Raw genomic sequence first — 14,305 nt, forward strand, 5'->3', positions numbered from 1 at the left:
AACCCTAAGAAGGCTGTTCCAACACCCCTTTGGGATGTCCCTACAATGCTGTTTAAAATACTTCGCCCTCAGACCTTCCTTAAAGGACAAAACAAAACTGTGTGCCTGTGCCCATCAGAGGGCAGCAGCCACCCGCACTGCAGAGGAGTTCTGCGCCCCTAGGGGAGAACAATGCCGCTGACCCTTTCTACACTTCCGGAGTTTCAGACCTGGCCCCCGCATCTCAGTCTCCCAGCCTCAACCTCAGCCCCGCCGGTCCTATCCATTCACATCAGGGAGACCACGTGGTGCTTCAGTCAGGAATATTTGCTCATCCATCTACCCAGGACACACGCAGGGTTCTTTATTAAATAGCAGGAGTTGTGGTGCCCCGCACCACACCAGCAACGTGGCTTCCAGGGGAAATAAACTGTTGGCTTCTCCCTCATCCATCACTGTGCAGGAGCCTGGGAAGGAAGAAAGAGAGGCCTGGGCTGTGCTCTCTCTCCCAGCCAGCCTCTCCCAGGCCCCATCCCTCTGGCTCCACTCCCCCTTGCAAGCCAAACCTTCTTATTATACCACTCACTTCTTGTGCTGAGTCCTTCTCACAGCTGTAGTTAGTGCTATTGTAATTATTTATATGATTCGTTTTGTTTTTTAAGATTTTATTTTTAAGTAATCTCTACACCCAACGTGGGGCTCCAACTTACAACCTCAAGATCAAGAGTTGCATGCTCTACGGACTGAGCCAGCCAGGTGCCCTATATGATTAGTTCTTTAATGTCTGCCTTCTCCCCAAAGCCCTTAAACTTCATACGTTCAGGGTTGGTGTCCACCTCGTTCAACTCTCTCTCCTCATCACCTAGTATATTGTAAGCATTCAATAAAATGTTTTAAAGAGATTGAATGAAGGAGGGAATGAATGAGTTTGTCTCTCCCTGCAGTACTAAGAACTGGACCTGAAGGGTGTATGCATTAGGATCTACCTGGGCTACTCTGGGAATCCTGCTTTGGGTAAGGGCCGAGCCTTGGGACAAGAGGGAAAGGTTGTCTTACCAAAGTCTTGGCCTTTTTATAAAGTCAAAGGGCTGAGGTATTCTTGCTAAGGAAAACCAAAGTGTTGGAGCTGGTGAACACTGAGCTGTATTCCTCCTTCCTGTCCCCATCTCATCAGCCCCATTCACAGCTTCCAGTCAGAAAAGGAGTTTGTGTATGTGTGTGTGTGTGAGGCACAGACAGACAGACCAACCGACAGACTGACTTGGGATATGCAGGGCTTGGACGGCTCTGTTGGAGCCTGTGTGCATGAACCTTGGTGGGGAGAGTGAATGAGCCAGCTGGCAAGCATTAAAGCGAGGAAGAGGTGGCCAAGAGGAGTTGGGCGTGAGCAGAGGCAGATGGAAGGCTTGGTGGGGAAGAAAAAGAGCCATTTTTCCAAGCAGCCGGCAAGCACCCCTTCCATGATACAAAGCAGCTCCAATGTTGGGTCCGCTACAGCCACCACGACACCAGTGAGAAATGCCTATAATTAGGAGGCTGGCAGTTCCCTGGGCCTCAGCCCAGAGTGACGATGCAGCAAGAATTTCTGAGCCAAGCTGAGCCAGGTGATGGAGGAGACGGAGTCAAAAACCACTCTAGTTCCATTCCTCAGCAGTGCCTGTCTCATTGAGTTCCCTACTATGACCCTCACTCACCCCAAACATCACTGACTCTTCCTCCTTCTGAGGTCCAAGACCCTGCGCACTCCTCTCAGGCAAGACAGATCTTCCCGTGCAAGGAGAGCAGTCCTTTAATTCTTACACTAGTGCATGGACCTGGTCTGGTGAGGACCCACCCCTCCTGGCCTCCCTGCTTGCTTTCCTCTTGACTCCCCGGCCTCCTCCCTTCTCCAATCCCCATGAGTTGATGGGCTGACTTGGAAGAAAAGCCACTCCTATTCCTGTTTTTCCACTTCAAGCCTGGTATGTTGTGCCCCTGTCAGTTTCCCTGTGATGTGCAAGACATCTGCCAAAGCACTGCCAGATTTTCATTTTCAAACCTAATCTATGACGCTGTTTTAGTGTCACTCTGAACTTACTGCATTTTAGCCAAATGACAAATGCACACCCCAGAGCTCAGAGCCAAATGCTCTGGACAAGGGAGAGGTTGCAGGGTGCCTGGTGGCGGGTCTCTGCACTGTGAGTTCTGCTTTGGTGGGTAGGATGGGGCCAGGGTTTGGGGGAAGATAGGCTTTCTCTGGGGAGGGTCTGCACCAGTGGGAGATGAGCGCAGGGAAAGAGGGGTTGTAAGGCCAACCTTGAAGAGGCCCTGTTGGTAGATGGATCAGGTAGTAACCTCTGTGAATTCCTCTGGGAACACGGCAGGGAGTTTGCTGGGGATCCCAGCTCCAAGTGTTCAAGTGATCAAGCCCGTATACATGTTGGTACATGTGTATCAACATTTCCACGAAGGACTTTACCACCGACTGGTCCCTAGCCAGCTGTCCACCACAGCCTGCGGCCGGGCTCCTAAGAATGCAGACCTTGCCACCAATGACTGCAGAAGTCCTGCCTCACTTCTCAGGGCCGGTTTCATCTCTGACAAGGCACTTCCCAGAGAGTCAGAGGGTTTTCGCGGGGTCACTCCCAGGGCCCTCACTCATCCCAGCTGTAGGACAAGGCTTCTTGCACGCAGGTGTGAAGGTCACCAGGGTGTGGGATGAAGCTACCCCACCCAAACACTGCTTGTCTTCCAGTTCTGATGGAACCACTGCTACTGTTGACTCATCTAAACCTTTCCAAGAAGGTCAGACCTTTCTCTGAAAATATTTTATTGATAAATTAACTCTGAAAGCGCTCACCTCCCACCCAACTGCTGTGGAGTCTCCTCGATGGGCTATGGACCCTTCTCTGGGGAAGGATCATGTGGAGGACAGGGAGTCTCACTCACACAGGAATGGGATTCCTGGGCATGGCACAGGTGGCTGTGGGGACCGAAGCCAGTCTCGAGGTCCTCTGAGGGACAGCCCCTCTCACTCAGCACCAGAGTGGGGAGTGGTGGTCGGGAGTGGAGCACCTTGGAGCTTTATTGCTGGTGAATGCCAAGGAAAGTGGGACCCCTGCCAGCCTAGAATTGCAGCTGAGGGAATCCGCGCCCAGGGCTCCAGAGGAGGTGGCACTAACCCCAATCAACAGAGCCTGGCTGCTGACCCACCCGCCCAGGGACCCCTGGGTGGGGAAGAAAGCTGGGAGAGGTATCTGAGCCAGGCAGGACCGGGGAAGGGTTACAGTGTGCAGGTCTCGGGCAGAGCAGGCGCCAGGAGGGGGCGTAAGCTGGGGCAGCCAGGGGGCCGCCTCTTCACAGGTCTATAGTGTCGCTGCCCACACTCAGCTCGTCGATCTGTCGACAGGCGTCCAGGAATTGCTCCTGCAGCAAAGCCTCCGCGGCCTGCAGCTCAGGAGTAGGCTCTGGGGAGTCGCGGGAGGGTGGGGACAGGGCCTGGTAGGAGCCTGAGCCCGGGAGGCTAGGGCTGCATCCTGAGGGCCGCGGGGGACTGAGGACGCAGACCAGCGGACAGCGTGGGGGCCTGTCGGGGCTGGAGCATAGCAGCATGGACGAGCTGTCCCGCGAAAGTCCGCACAGCGAACCGGAAGAGGCACTGCTGCCCGCCGGCCAGGCCCCGGGAGAGGGGAGCTCCTGGGGCACGGGGAAGCCAGGGGCCTCCTCAGACCTCCCATTGGGCCCAGCCCCCGTCCTCGCCACCAAGGAGGTGGTGCGGTAGAGGCCGAGCCCAGGCAGGGCTTCCCCGAAGGCGGGGCCCTGGAAGAGGCCGGGCGTGAGCAGGGCCTCGCTGCAGAGGGCCTCCTCAATGCTGCGCCGCAGGTTGATTGGGGAGGGCGGGCGGAAGTCCACGGTGTAATCGCTGCAGGGAGAGGAGGCCGGAGAAGGGGCCGGGTTGGCCGCCGCGCCTTCGAAGCCCCGGCAGCCGCCTCCCTGGAGTAGGAGGTCGGGGCCTGGCCCTGCCAGGGCGCACAGCTGCAGCAGCTCCGCGTCGCCACGCGCGATGGCGCCACCCAGGGGCTCCTTGTCTGGGGGCCCGGTGACCCAGCCCCCGGGCAGCAGTGGGGCCGCGTGGCCCGGGGACAAGCGGAAGAGCTTGGCCCAGCAGCGCGGCGGCACACGGGGGCTGCTGAGCGCGGGGTAGAGGCCCAGCAGCGCCAACGGGAGCGCGACGCCCACCTCGCCCAAGCGCAGGCCTAGCTGGAAGGCCCACCAGGGCCAGGGTCCCTCCAGGCCAGGCTGGCCGCCATAGCCCAAGGCGTGCAGCACCTCGTAGCCCTGCAGGGCTCCGCTCAGCAGCCCGAAGGTGCCCGCCACCGGGGCTGTGCGGGCCGCGCGCCGCCAGGATTCGCGCGGGGCGAAGGGGCTGCGCGCCTGCGGGAGAGGGGTGGCGCCCTTGAAACCGGACCCTCCCAGGGCCGCTCCGGCCCGCCGCCGCCGTCCCCCCCAGCAGGAGAGCGCCAGCAGGAGCCCGGAAAGGAGGGCGGCGAGGAAGGCGTGCAGCCCGCGGGAGGCGAGCCGCAGGGGCCGCAGCGGGCGGTGGGCGGCGCTCCCGACGGCAGCCGCGGCCGCCAGCCCCAGCCCCAGCAGCAGCAGCGCGGCCAGCCCGGCGGGACACCGCGGCGGGCGCGGCCGGGCCAGAAGCAGGCAGGCCAGGCCCAGGCCGGCGGCCAGGCAGGGCAGCGGCAGGTCCTGCAGCAGCAGCCAGGCGAGCGGGGGCAGCCGATCGCGGTGCCCATAGGCGTCGTAGAAGAGCGGGAAGGCCCGCGTGATCCCGGCCGAGAGCAGGAGCAGGTCCAGCAGCGCCAGGCAGGGGGCGCCGGGCGGGCAGCGCCAGGGCAGGAGGACTAGGGCCAGCAGCGCCAGCAGGGCCACCAGGCCGAAGAGAGTGCCTACCCCGTATACGTGGGCCTCCCAGGCCAGCCCCCAGCGAGCTCTGGCCTCTGCCCAGTTGGCTTCCAGGGTCAGGAAGAAGAGGGGCAGCGGAGCCACAGGGGGCTGCCCTTCGGGTTCGGGCAATTCTCCCATGCTGCAGGACCCTGACCCACACTCTGGCTCCACCGAAGGCTTCCCAAGGCTGGCAGGAGATGAGTCATCTGGGCCGGAGGTGGGGGTGGTGGGGTCTGTGGGCAAAGAACATTTGTCTGAGGCAACTCACCGGGTCTCTCAGCCCCTTGCCTTCCCCTCCCCGTCAAACTCCCCAACAGTAGTTCCAGCTCTCATCCCTCTCCGCATCCCTAACCCACCCTTAGCTCTCTGCGTTGTTCATTTCCCTTCATCACTCTGCGATTCTACTAAAAAGGGTTTTCCTTTTTATATATATTTTGTTTATTTATTTGAGAGAGAGAGAGAGAGCACAGCCAGGGGAGGGGTAGAGGAAGAGGGAGGAGCAGAATGCTTGCTGAGCAGGGAGCCCGATGCGGGACTCGATCCCAGGACTCTGAGACCATGACCTGAGCTGAAGGCAGACGCTTAACCTACTGAGCCACCCAGGTGCCCGGAAAAGGGTTTTTCTTAAGAAGCCACAGAATTTTACAACTGGAAGGAACTGGAGAAGGCCCCTCTAGGTCAATCCTCCCACCAGAAAGAAAGCTTCATAAGAACAAAGATTTTTGTTGGCTCTGCTCACAGCTGAATCTCCATGCCCAAAATGGTGCCTGGCGCAGAGTTGGCACTGAGCAGATATTCGTTGAATAAATGAATCCTCTTATTTGTCCAATGAAGACACTGAGGCAAAGTGACTTGTCCAAGGTCACAAACTGGCAGAGCTGCCACTAGGATCCAGATCTGAGCACTGGTCTGAGCCCCTTCTCACAATTCCAGAGCTTTTTCATAATACTAGTTTGCTTATCTCTTATTCTGCACCCCTGACTCCCAACTCCCACCTTGGTGCTAGGAGAAGTTTCCTCTGCCCTTTTTCATCTGTTTCCCTCTTCTCCCATCTCTTCAGGAAAAGCCCCTACACACACATATGCACACATGCAGCGGGGGGAGAGGTAAGACACTCCAGTTCCCAGCATCTGAGGAGAACACAATCTTCCCTATTCCCTGGCCTTCCTGTCTGCCACACCCCCAACCCTTAGCTTACCCATAGCCATGGTCCCCATCCTGACTCAGTCACAAAACATTCGTCTAAGGCTCTTAATTTACATGCTCCTTGAGTTCTCACTCCACTTTATAGAAGGTGACATTGAAATGGACTTCCCTGGGTCTTGAGGCTACACTTGAACTCCCTGGAAGGAACCACTGGGGAGAGCCGAGTGGGATAAATGCCATTTTAGTGAGTGAGCCCCTCAGGTGCTCTAGGATTTGCTAACTTAGGCCCCCCGCCCCATTCTGTGCTCCAATAACTTCCCCACATCCCTCGGGGAAAGGGAAGTCAAAGGGCACCTGGAGGGGCTCAGTCGGTCGGTTGGGTGTCTGACTCTTGGTTTCGGCTTGGGTCATGCTCTTGGAGTCATGGGATTGAGCTCTGCACTCCGCGGAGAGTCTGCTGAGATTCTCTCTCCCTCTGCCCCTCCCCTGAGCATGCTCGCTCCCTCTCCACTCCCCGCCACCCTGCCTCAAATAAATAAATACATCTTTGGGGGGGGGGTCAAGTGAAAGAGGATGAGGAGTAAGATCCCTAATTTACTTTCCTGGAGCAAGAGAAGAGTTAGAAAGAGATCCAAGGATTATTCCCATGGCCAGGCAGCAAAGGAAGATGCTTCAGGCTGAACCTCTCCCTACTCCACCTAGCAAGCTCCGCAGAACTGCAGCTGCAAACAAGTATGAAGGGAGAAAGATGGTGGTGAAGGATGGAGACACCCTGGTGAGGATGGGGAGGTGCACAGGAGGCAGCTGTAGAAAGAATGAGGAAGGGTCTCCTGACAGCCAGACTCCTGCCCCAACTGCCTGGCCATGCTCCCGCCTGGTCTCAGCTGTACATTACAGGAAGACCCCAGGTGCACCCCCACCCCCAGGGCTGTGCCAGTTCCTGCTGGGAACAGGCAATCCTGAGAATGAGGAAAAGGAGTGGGGGTGGGGGACAGAAAGCAGCTCTGGAGAGAGAGGAGGGGAAGACAGAATCAGACAACTGGGGAGGGCAGAGAGGGAAGCAGCCAAAAAATTAAGTATACACAGCTCGCCACCTACGGCAAATGGTAACACGTGCCCTGCCTCCCGTTGCATCCTGTTCCTCAAGTCCGAACCAGGAAGAGTACCTACTGCATAAGGCTGGTTTGTGGATGAATGGACGATGTGTCCAGAGCTCTTCAGGGTGCCTGGTGCATAATAAGCATTCGATATATGATTGTTGTTGGTATCATCATTATCAGCTAATGTTTATCACCAATCGGTCATCAGTTTGTGTTCATGTGAATGTGACTATTTCTGGCCTCAAACTAGTTCTTGATTTAACCAACAAAAGACTGTTGTCTCTCGGGGCGCCTGGGTGGCTCAGGCTCAGGTCATGATCCTGGGGTCCCGGGATCGAGCCCCGCGTTGCTTGTGCTTGCTCTCTCCCCCCGCCCCCATCAAATAAATGAATGAAACCTTTAAAAAAAAAAATAGAAAATAAACAAATAAAATCTTAAAAAAAAAAAGACTGTTGTCTCTCAGCACATCCTAAACTTGCTTAGAAAGGCAACACATTGTTTCACTTTGTGAACCCTATTTAAAGAACACCATTTGGATGGACTGACCACCCCTGAACCCCTAATAAAGACACAGCCATGAGTTAAATGAGGTTCATTCAGCTGGGATGGCTTGTTGATGGGGGTGGGTATCAGTCTGATGTTAGCAGCATCAAATATTTGTACCCCCTCTATCAACCTCATTCCTTTGTCCCCACAGATGCTCTTGCCCAACCCACTTGAGCAAAGTGGATGAGTTTGCTTGGCTTTTCCTCAGCTTGGGTGAGCTCACAAAAAGGCAATGGGACCGAGCCCAGGAGCGCCACGGCCTGAACCAGACTGCCACCCCTCACGGCCTCCTCTTTGTTCACTGAGCAGACAAGCACAGCTTGTCTTCCTTGCCTTCTTCCAGCTCCACTTCTTACCCAAGGGCCACAAGAAACCCCATCTCTCACCTCTGTCCCCAAGCACTACGGCAACTAGAGCAAATTTTTAACATTACTAAGAAGCCAGGAAAAAAAATGAAAACCAGAACATAGACAAAGTACAGGCACAGCTCAGGTCTCAGAGGAGGTAGTTCTGAAGTAGGAGCATTGCTTTCTGGGGGGCAGGTGGGCATGCCCTGTGTACCCAGGGCTGGGCCATGCTGTGGGTGCGGACAGGCAGAGAAGACCCAGCTTCTGCCTTGGAAGAATCCACTTGACCTCATCCCCTGTCTTCCCACTTGAGGCTTCCCCAGAAGGAGCCCTCAGTCTCTCCCAGAAGATAGTAAGTTCCTCTCCCGAGCAGCCCTCTCTTACAAGGTGGTCCCACTCGGGCCTGTGGCCCCTCTTGACCTCAGGGGCAAGAAAGGAGATAGGATGCCAATGTGAGTAATTGGTGAGGTCACAGCTGGCTGGGAAGGAGTCAGGGAGCTGGGCCTGCTAGATTTATGGAAAAGTCAGGCCTGATTATCTACCAGCTGCCCAGATCAAAGGGCTGGGAAATCACTCTCCCAGTAGAAGTTGTAGCCCATTCAGCTGCCTGGCCCCATTCCTCTCCCCCACCCCCACCTCTTGGATCATGGAAGATTGATCCTCTTTGTAAGGGTAACTGACATTCGAAATATTTAACAACTGTAAATGGCGCAGATGTCAGCCAATGAGAACAGACGTCAGCCAGGGTGGTCAGGGAGTGGAGGGGAGGGCTCAGGGGGCTAAGGCCAGTGGGTACTTATCAACAGGGTTTAAAGTCTTTCAATATGTTAATGACCTGCACGACTTCTCCCGTGTGTACTGGCTGAATCCTAGCTCTGCCCAAGGTGAAGGGAGCCTAATGCTAGAGAAGAGAAGCTCTAGAGTCAAAGCTTAACCACACCTAGGTTAGAAAGATCCTAGAGGAGACACACAGAGAATCCCTTTGTCCCCTAACTGCCAGACAGTACTTCCTACACACGCTGCTGGCTGGAGCAAGGTCCCTGACCTTCTGGCCCAGAAGCCTCCAGCCCTCCTGGGTCTATCTGAGAGAAAGAGCCAGGAAGAGTCTGAGTTCCTGCAGCCATCAGTGAGGACGGGGGAGGGGGTGGGGCAGCGAGCTGGGCTTCCTCTGACACTGTCCAGACTCATTAAACCTGCCTGGCCAGCACTGTCACCAAGGTTGACAGACTGCCAGCCAGCATCCTTCCCCGGGGGCCACAGAGCCTGCCTCCCACCCCACAGCAGATCCTGCCACTGCTACACACTGGGCTGAATGGGGAGGGGTCAGCTGCCTCCCCAGCCACATGCCCAGGAGTGCAGCAACTGCTCGGGGGTGAGCTAGAGTCAGGTTCTGTGTTAAGCCTGGAACTGGAAGAAGCTGGGGGACCACTGCTGAGCTGGTTCCTACTTTGAAGTGGCCGAGACGATTTGCAGCAACAGTATAAAGGCTTTGCAGAACAAAGCCGGGCCTAGAGGTCCCTCTCCATGGCTCCCTGGGCCTCACCTACCAGAGCCTCTCCCTGAGTGTGCACTCTGCCCTGTGGGTTGTGTTGTCCATCACATCTTGAGGCCAAGGGTACGTGGTGTTAGGTAGGGTCTAGAAGTGAACTTGGGATGCAGTAGGGGAAGAACCAAGGTTAACAGCTACTCTTTAATAAACTTCTACTTCATGCCCAGCCTCCTGCCAGGAGCTTGCATTATCTGGAAGCTTCATGATAACAAGAGAGGTATTATTAATAAACCCTAGATATATGAGAAAATTCAGGCTCAGGGAGGTTAAATAACTTGCCCAAGTTCACCCAGCCAGTTAGTAAGTGAACTGGGATTCCAAACCAAGTCTCAAGATTCCAGAGGCCCCGGGCGCCTGGGTGGCTCAGTCGTTAAGCGTCTGCCTTCGGCTTGGGTCATGATCCCAGGGTCCTGGGATCGAGTCCCACATTGGGCTCCTTGCTCAGCGGGGAGCCTGCTTCTCCCTCTGCCGCTCCCTGCCACTCTGCCTACTTGTGATTCCGATCTCTCTCTCTCTGTGTCAAATAAATAAATAAAATCTTAAAAAAAAAAAAGATTCCAGAGGCCCTGCTCTTTCCTCTGCACCACCAGCTTATCCATGTGTATATTCTGAAAGGCTTCCTTGAATAAGGGTGGCATCTGTCTGCTCAAAGTCTTCTCTTCAGCGTCTTTCCAATGAGGGGCCCAGCTCTGCTCAGAACTGACATGTCATATCAGATCAGACGGCAAAGGAGAGAGCCCCAAGGTTGGGGTGCGGGGTGGAGAGGCAGGCCAGGCAGACTGGCGTGAAGGGTGGAGTTGGTACTGAGGCTGTGGGAACCATGAGGAGTTCCTGTATCCCCCTGCTTCTGATACATCTGTCTACATCCTGCTCTGCCAGGGATTACAAAACTCCCGGGGGACCATTACTTAACTCTGTGTGGGACTGCCCCCGGCAACACTTGTTCCCAGACCGTTAATATATATCTCCATGCTGATGATGAAGAGAATGGTGATTATGATTATGATGACAATGAAATAAAAGAGTCCCAGAATGCAGATGAGTGGCTAGCATGTAGTAAGTGCTAAATAAATGTCATGTTCAAGTGAATTGGACACTTACCTACTGATGCTGTTGCCATCGTGGCAGAGTTTAGGGAAGTGGCTGGGTCCAACGGGCCTGAGCTTGGAAGCTTTCTTTCCAGGGGGGATGGGGGCGGGGACACAGTGGTGCCAAAGAACCCTGCAAAGGGAGCACGTGGGGTTCAAGGGCCATCCTACCAGCCAGCCTTGGCCTCTGGGGCTTTGGAGAAAATCCCGTCCTTCCCCCAGAGCTTATGTTAAGGGAGCCAGCGTACTCTGACCAGAAATCGTAACCACACGTATGCTGGGAGCTAAGCTACCAGGACCAGACCAGACTCGGATGGCAAAGAGGGCATCTCCCCATGGGAGCAGTGGCCCATGCCTCATGCCCTGGGAGAAGGAACACAGAGTCAAAAGAGAAAGGGCGATGCTGATTAGGCCCACAGCACAGTGCCTGGCACGCACAAGTGTTCCCTAAGTGTCTGTTGCAGTGAAATCAACGCTCACCTGGAGAATCTGAAACTCTAGAGGCAGAGCTTGGGGATGGAGTTGGGCCTAGAGGGCTTGGGCCTGAGAAGTTCCGCAGCGGGGACAGAGTAGTGCCGAAGAAGCCTGCAAAAGGAGCCCAGGCTGAAGCTTCCTCCCACCTGCTGGGCTGCCCAGCAGGGGCTCTCCTCCAGACGGGGTGGGTACTCACCAAAGGGTCCCAGGCGCCCCGCAATCTCTGCCAGACTGGCCCGCAGGCTGGGCAGCAGGGGCAGCGTTCGATGCCCGAGCGTGGGGGCCGCGCCTGCTCTCAGCGCCATGTCAAACTTCAGCTCCAGCTCACGCTGGCGGAGCCTGGGAGCACTGGACGGAGGTGCCGTGGCTGTCAGAGCAGTGTCCCAGGTCACAGTGCCCGTCCTGGGCTGATAGGGAGCAGTGGGCCGGGCAGTGGGCCCAGAGAGGGGGGATGTGGACTCTGGAGACAGGGAGGAGGCCCAGGGAGTGGAGCTGCCTTCAGCAGAGCCCCACTCCGGGGGGGAGTTCCCAAGGGAGCCCACCAACAGTTCCCAAAGGGGATCAGTCCTCAGCCCACTGGCCACCTCTTCCTCGGGCTCCCGGCTCGGCCCAGGAGAGAGTGGCTGGGCCTCCGTGACAGAGATCCCCCAGGCGGCAGCCGGTCCCCGAAGGTGGAATTTGAAGTTCAGTCCCAGGTTGAGAGACAGCATAGAGGCCTCACTCTGAGGTGGTGGGGTCAAAGTGGTGAGAGGGACACCTGTGACGGAGGAGGCAGGCTGGGGGCCCACCGGAACAGCAAGCAGGACCCAGCAGAACAGCCCCAGCCCCAGGCAGCCATGCCCTGCCATGGCCCCACCTGGCCTCCGGTGGCCTCAGTGGGCAGGGGGCTCAGTTCTTCAGCACCTTTTGAGCTTGAAGGTCCTGGAGAAAGGAGAGGTGCTATGAGCCCTGGCTGCCTGGGATCGGATGCCCCCTGAGACAGGTTGCTGATCACCGAGAAGCAGGTGGTGAGGGCAGGATGCAAAGGGCTCTGCCCAGGAAGAGTTGCTAGCTCCTTCCTCCATTCAGGCTCCAGAACAGATCTCTCTCTTGCGGTTCCGCCTTCTCTTCCAGCCAAAGCCCCTCTCCCTAAACCCCTGCCTCCCCTACCTGCTCAATCTGGGGACCGGGGTCTGAAGGCAACCAGCTGCCCCCATCCTCTCCCGATGGCTGAGGGGGTGGACTTGGATTCCCAGACTCAGATCTCTTCCCTCTCTCTTCTCTCTCTCCTCCCCATCCACTCTCAGATATTTATTGAGGCCTACTATGTGCCAAGCACCCTTCTGCTGATACAACTGTGAGCAAGCAAACCCTCTCCGAGCAGTCTCAACCCGCTCCCACCCCCACCTCGGGCTCCAACCTAAGGTGTTGGCACTCTCTCTCACTCAGACCCCAGGGAACACAAGGCCCTGGGAGGGGCAAAGCACAGGGCTGAGCGATCTGGCCGAGCCCGAGAAGGCAGCCAGGCTCGGGCCAGAGAAGCAGGGTGCCCTGGTCTGGCAGAAGCTGTCCCTTCAGCCCTTCCCCTCTTTCCCGGGGCTTGGCCCTGCTCCCTCCCCCTTAACCCTAGAAGTATTTGGGGGAGGGGCAGCTTGGCCGTCTCCGGCTTCCTGGGGAAGGTGGCCAGGCAGGCAGGCCGGGCAAGGGGCTGCTGCAGCGTAGTCCTACCTCCCCCCTCAACACCCCCCCCCACGCACACACATCTGGGGGGGGAACGGAAGGGTAAGCCAGGGACACACGTGCACCCGGCACCCTTACATCACACACACACAGCCACACCTAGCACCCGTGACACACTCACCCACTCACCCTTCACACCCCCTGCACACACACGTGTACACACACACACAACCCGATTCTGCCGAGCCCCCCCTCTTACACGGGTTCAGCCCCAAGCTCTGTGAGCTCCCAGCCTCCCCTCTCTCTCTCTCTCTCACACACACACACGCACGCCCCTCACAGACACGCACAGTATACACAGTCACACAGAGAGGCACACACACCCCTACACCACATTCACACACTCCGAACAGACACATCACACACCTTCGTCCCCCTACACACCCACCCACCCCTCGAAGGCTCGCTCGCTCGCTCGCTCTCGCTGGCCCTCGCTCTCCCTCTCCCCCTGCCCGGACCCGCCGACCTGCTCCTCCGGCTCCCTCCCGCAGGCGGGTCTCCTCTGCCAAGTCCCCCGAGAACCGGAGGTCGCGGCGGCCCAGGCGCCCAGCCGGACAACGCTCCGCCGAGGCTCGCCGCTTCTCTCGGTCGCGCCCGACGCCCCCTCGGCACGTCCCGGCGGCAGCCCCCGGTCTGGCCCGCAGCGCTGTCCCCCCGCGGCCGGCCCGGTCCGGCTCGCCACCCCGCACTCCCTCCCCGCCGCGCCGCCTCCTGGCTGCGAGCCTCGCTCCCCGCCAGAGCCGCCCTCGCCGGGCTCCGCGGCAGCCGCGCTCTGACCGCCCGCCCTCCCTTCCCGCCTGCCTCCCTCGCGCCCGCCCCTCCCTCCCTCTCCCCTGCCCCTCCCCCCCGCGGCCCGCCCCCCACCCCCGGCAGGCAGGCGGGCGCGCACCGCAGCGCCCCGCGCCGACGCGCGCTCATTCACCCCGCGCTGCCAATCGGCCGCGGGTGCGGGCGTCTCGCTAGCAGTCCGGCGCCGTCAGCCGCGCGCTCCCCTGGCGGCCGGTCACACACACCCACACGCCCTCCTTCCCGGGGAAACACAGCCGTGGGCCGGAGCCCCGCGCGCGCACACGCCTGCACGCGCGCGCGCGCCACCACGGCAGCTCGCCCCGGGACGGCACCCCAGGCAAGAAGAACCACCGTGAGTAGAAGTGGAATATCTCATTAGTCCTCACCGCAGTCCTCTGGGGGTCCCCATTTCACAGGGAGGTAAAGTAAGGCTCAGAAAAGTCCCGAATTTGCCCAGGATTACACAGCTTGGCAGGGACTTGTACCCAGTCTATCTGCTAACCTCTCCAGAGCCTGGTGGCTTTCAACAGTTGTACGCTACACGGGAGGGCCTGCAGCACTTCGCAGGTGAACTGCAGAATGCCCATCAGTGTGTTTTGTTTTGTTTTGTTTTGTTTTGTTTTGTTTTGTTTTGTTTTG

General features: G+C 57.9%; 1 protein-coding gene across 1 annotated transcript; it reads right to left on the reverse strand.

Annotated features, from left to right (window-relative positions):
* Positions 1-3,292: 3,292 nt before the first annotated feature.
* Positions 3,293-12,006, reverse strand: PRRT4 (proline rich transmembrane protein 4). The gene is made up of 4 exons (XM_021699404.1): positions 11,355-12,006; positions 11,165-11,269; positions 10,698-10,817; positions 3,293-5,141 (listed from the first exon to the last, which is right to left on the reverse strand). Exons 1-4 carry the CDS (start codon positions 12,004-12,006, stop codon positions 3,316-3,318), a joined length of 2,703 nt encoding a protein of 900 aa, XP_021555079.1. The 3' UTR covers positions 3,293-3,315.
* Positions 12,007-14,305: the final 2,299 nt, after the last annotated feature.

This window comes from Neomonachus schauinslandi, chromosome 12, assembly GCF_002201575.2.
Source record: "Neomonachus schauinslandi chromosome 12, ASM220157v2, whole genome shotgun sequence".
Classification (NCBI taxonomy): Eukaryota; Metazoa; Chordata; class Mammalia; order Carnivora; family Phocidae; genus Neomonachus; species Neomonachus schauinslandi.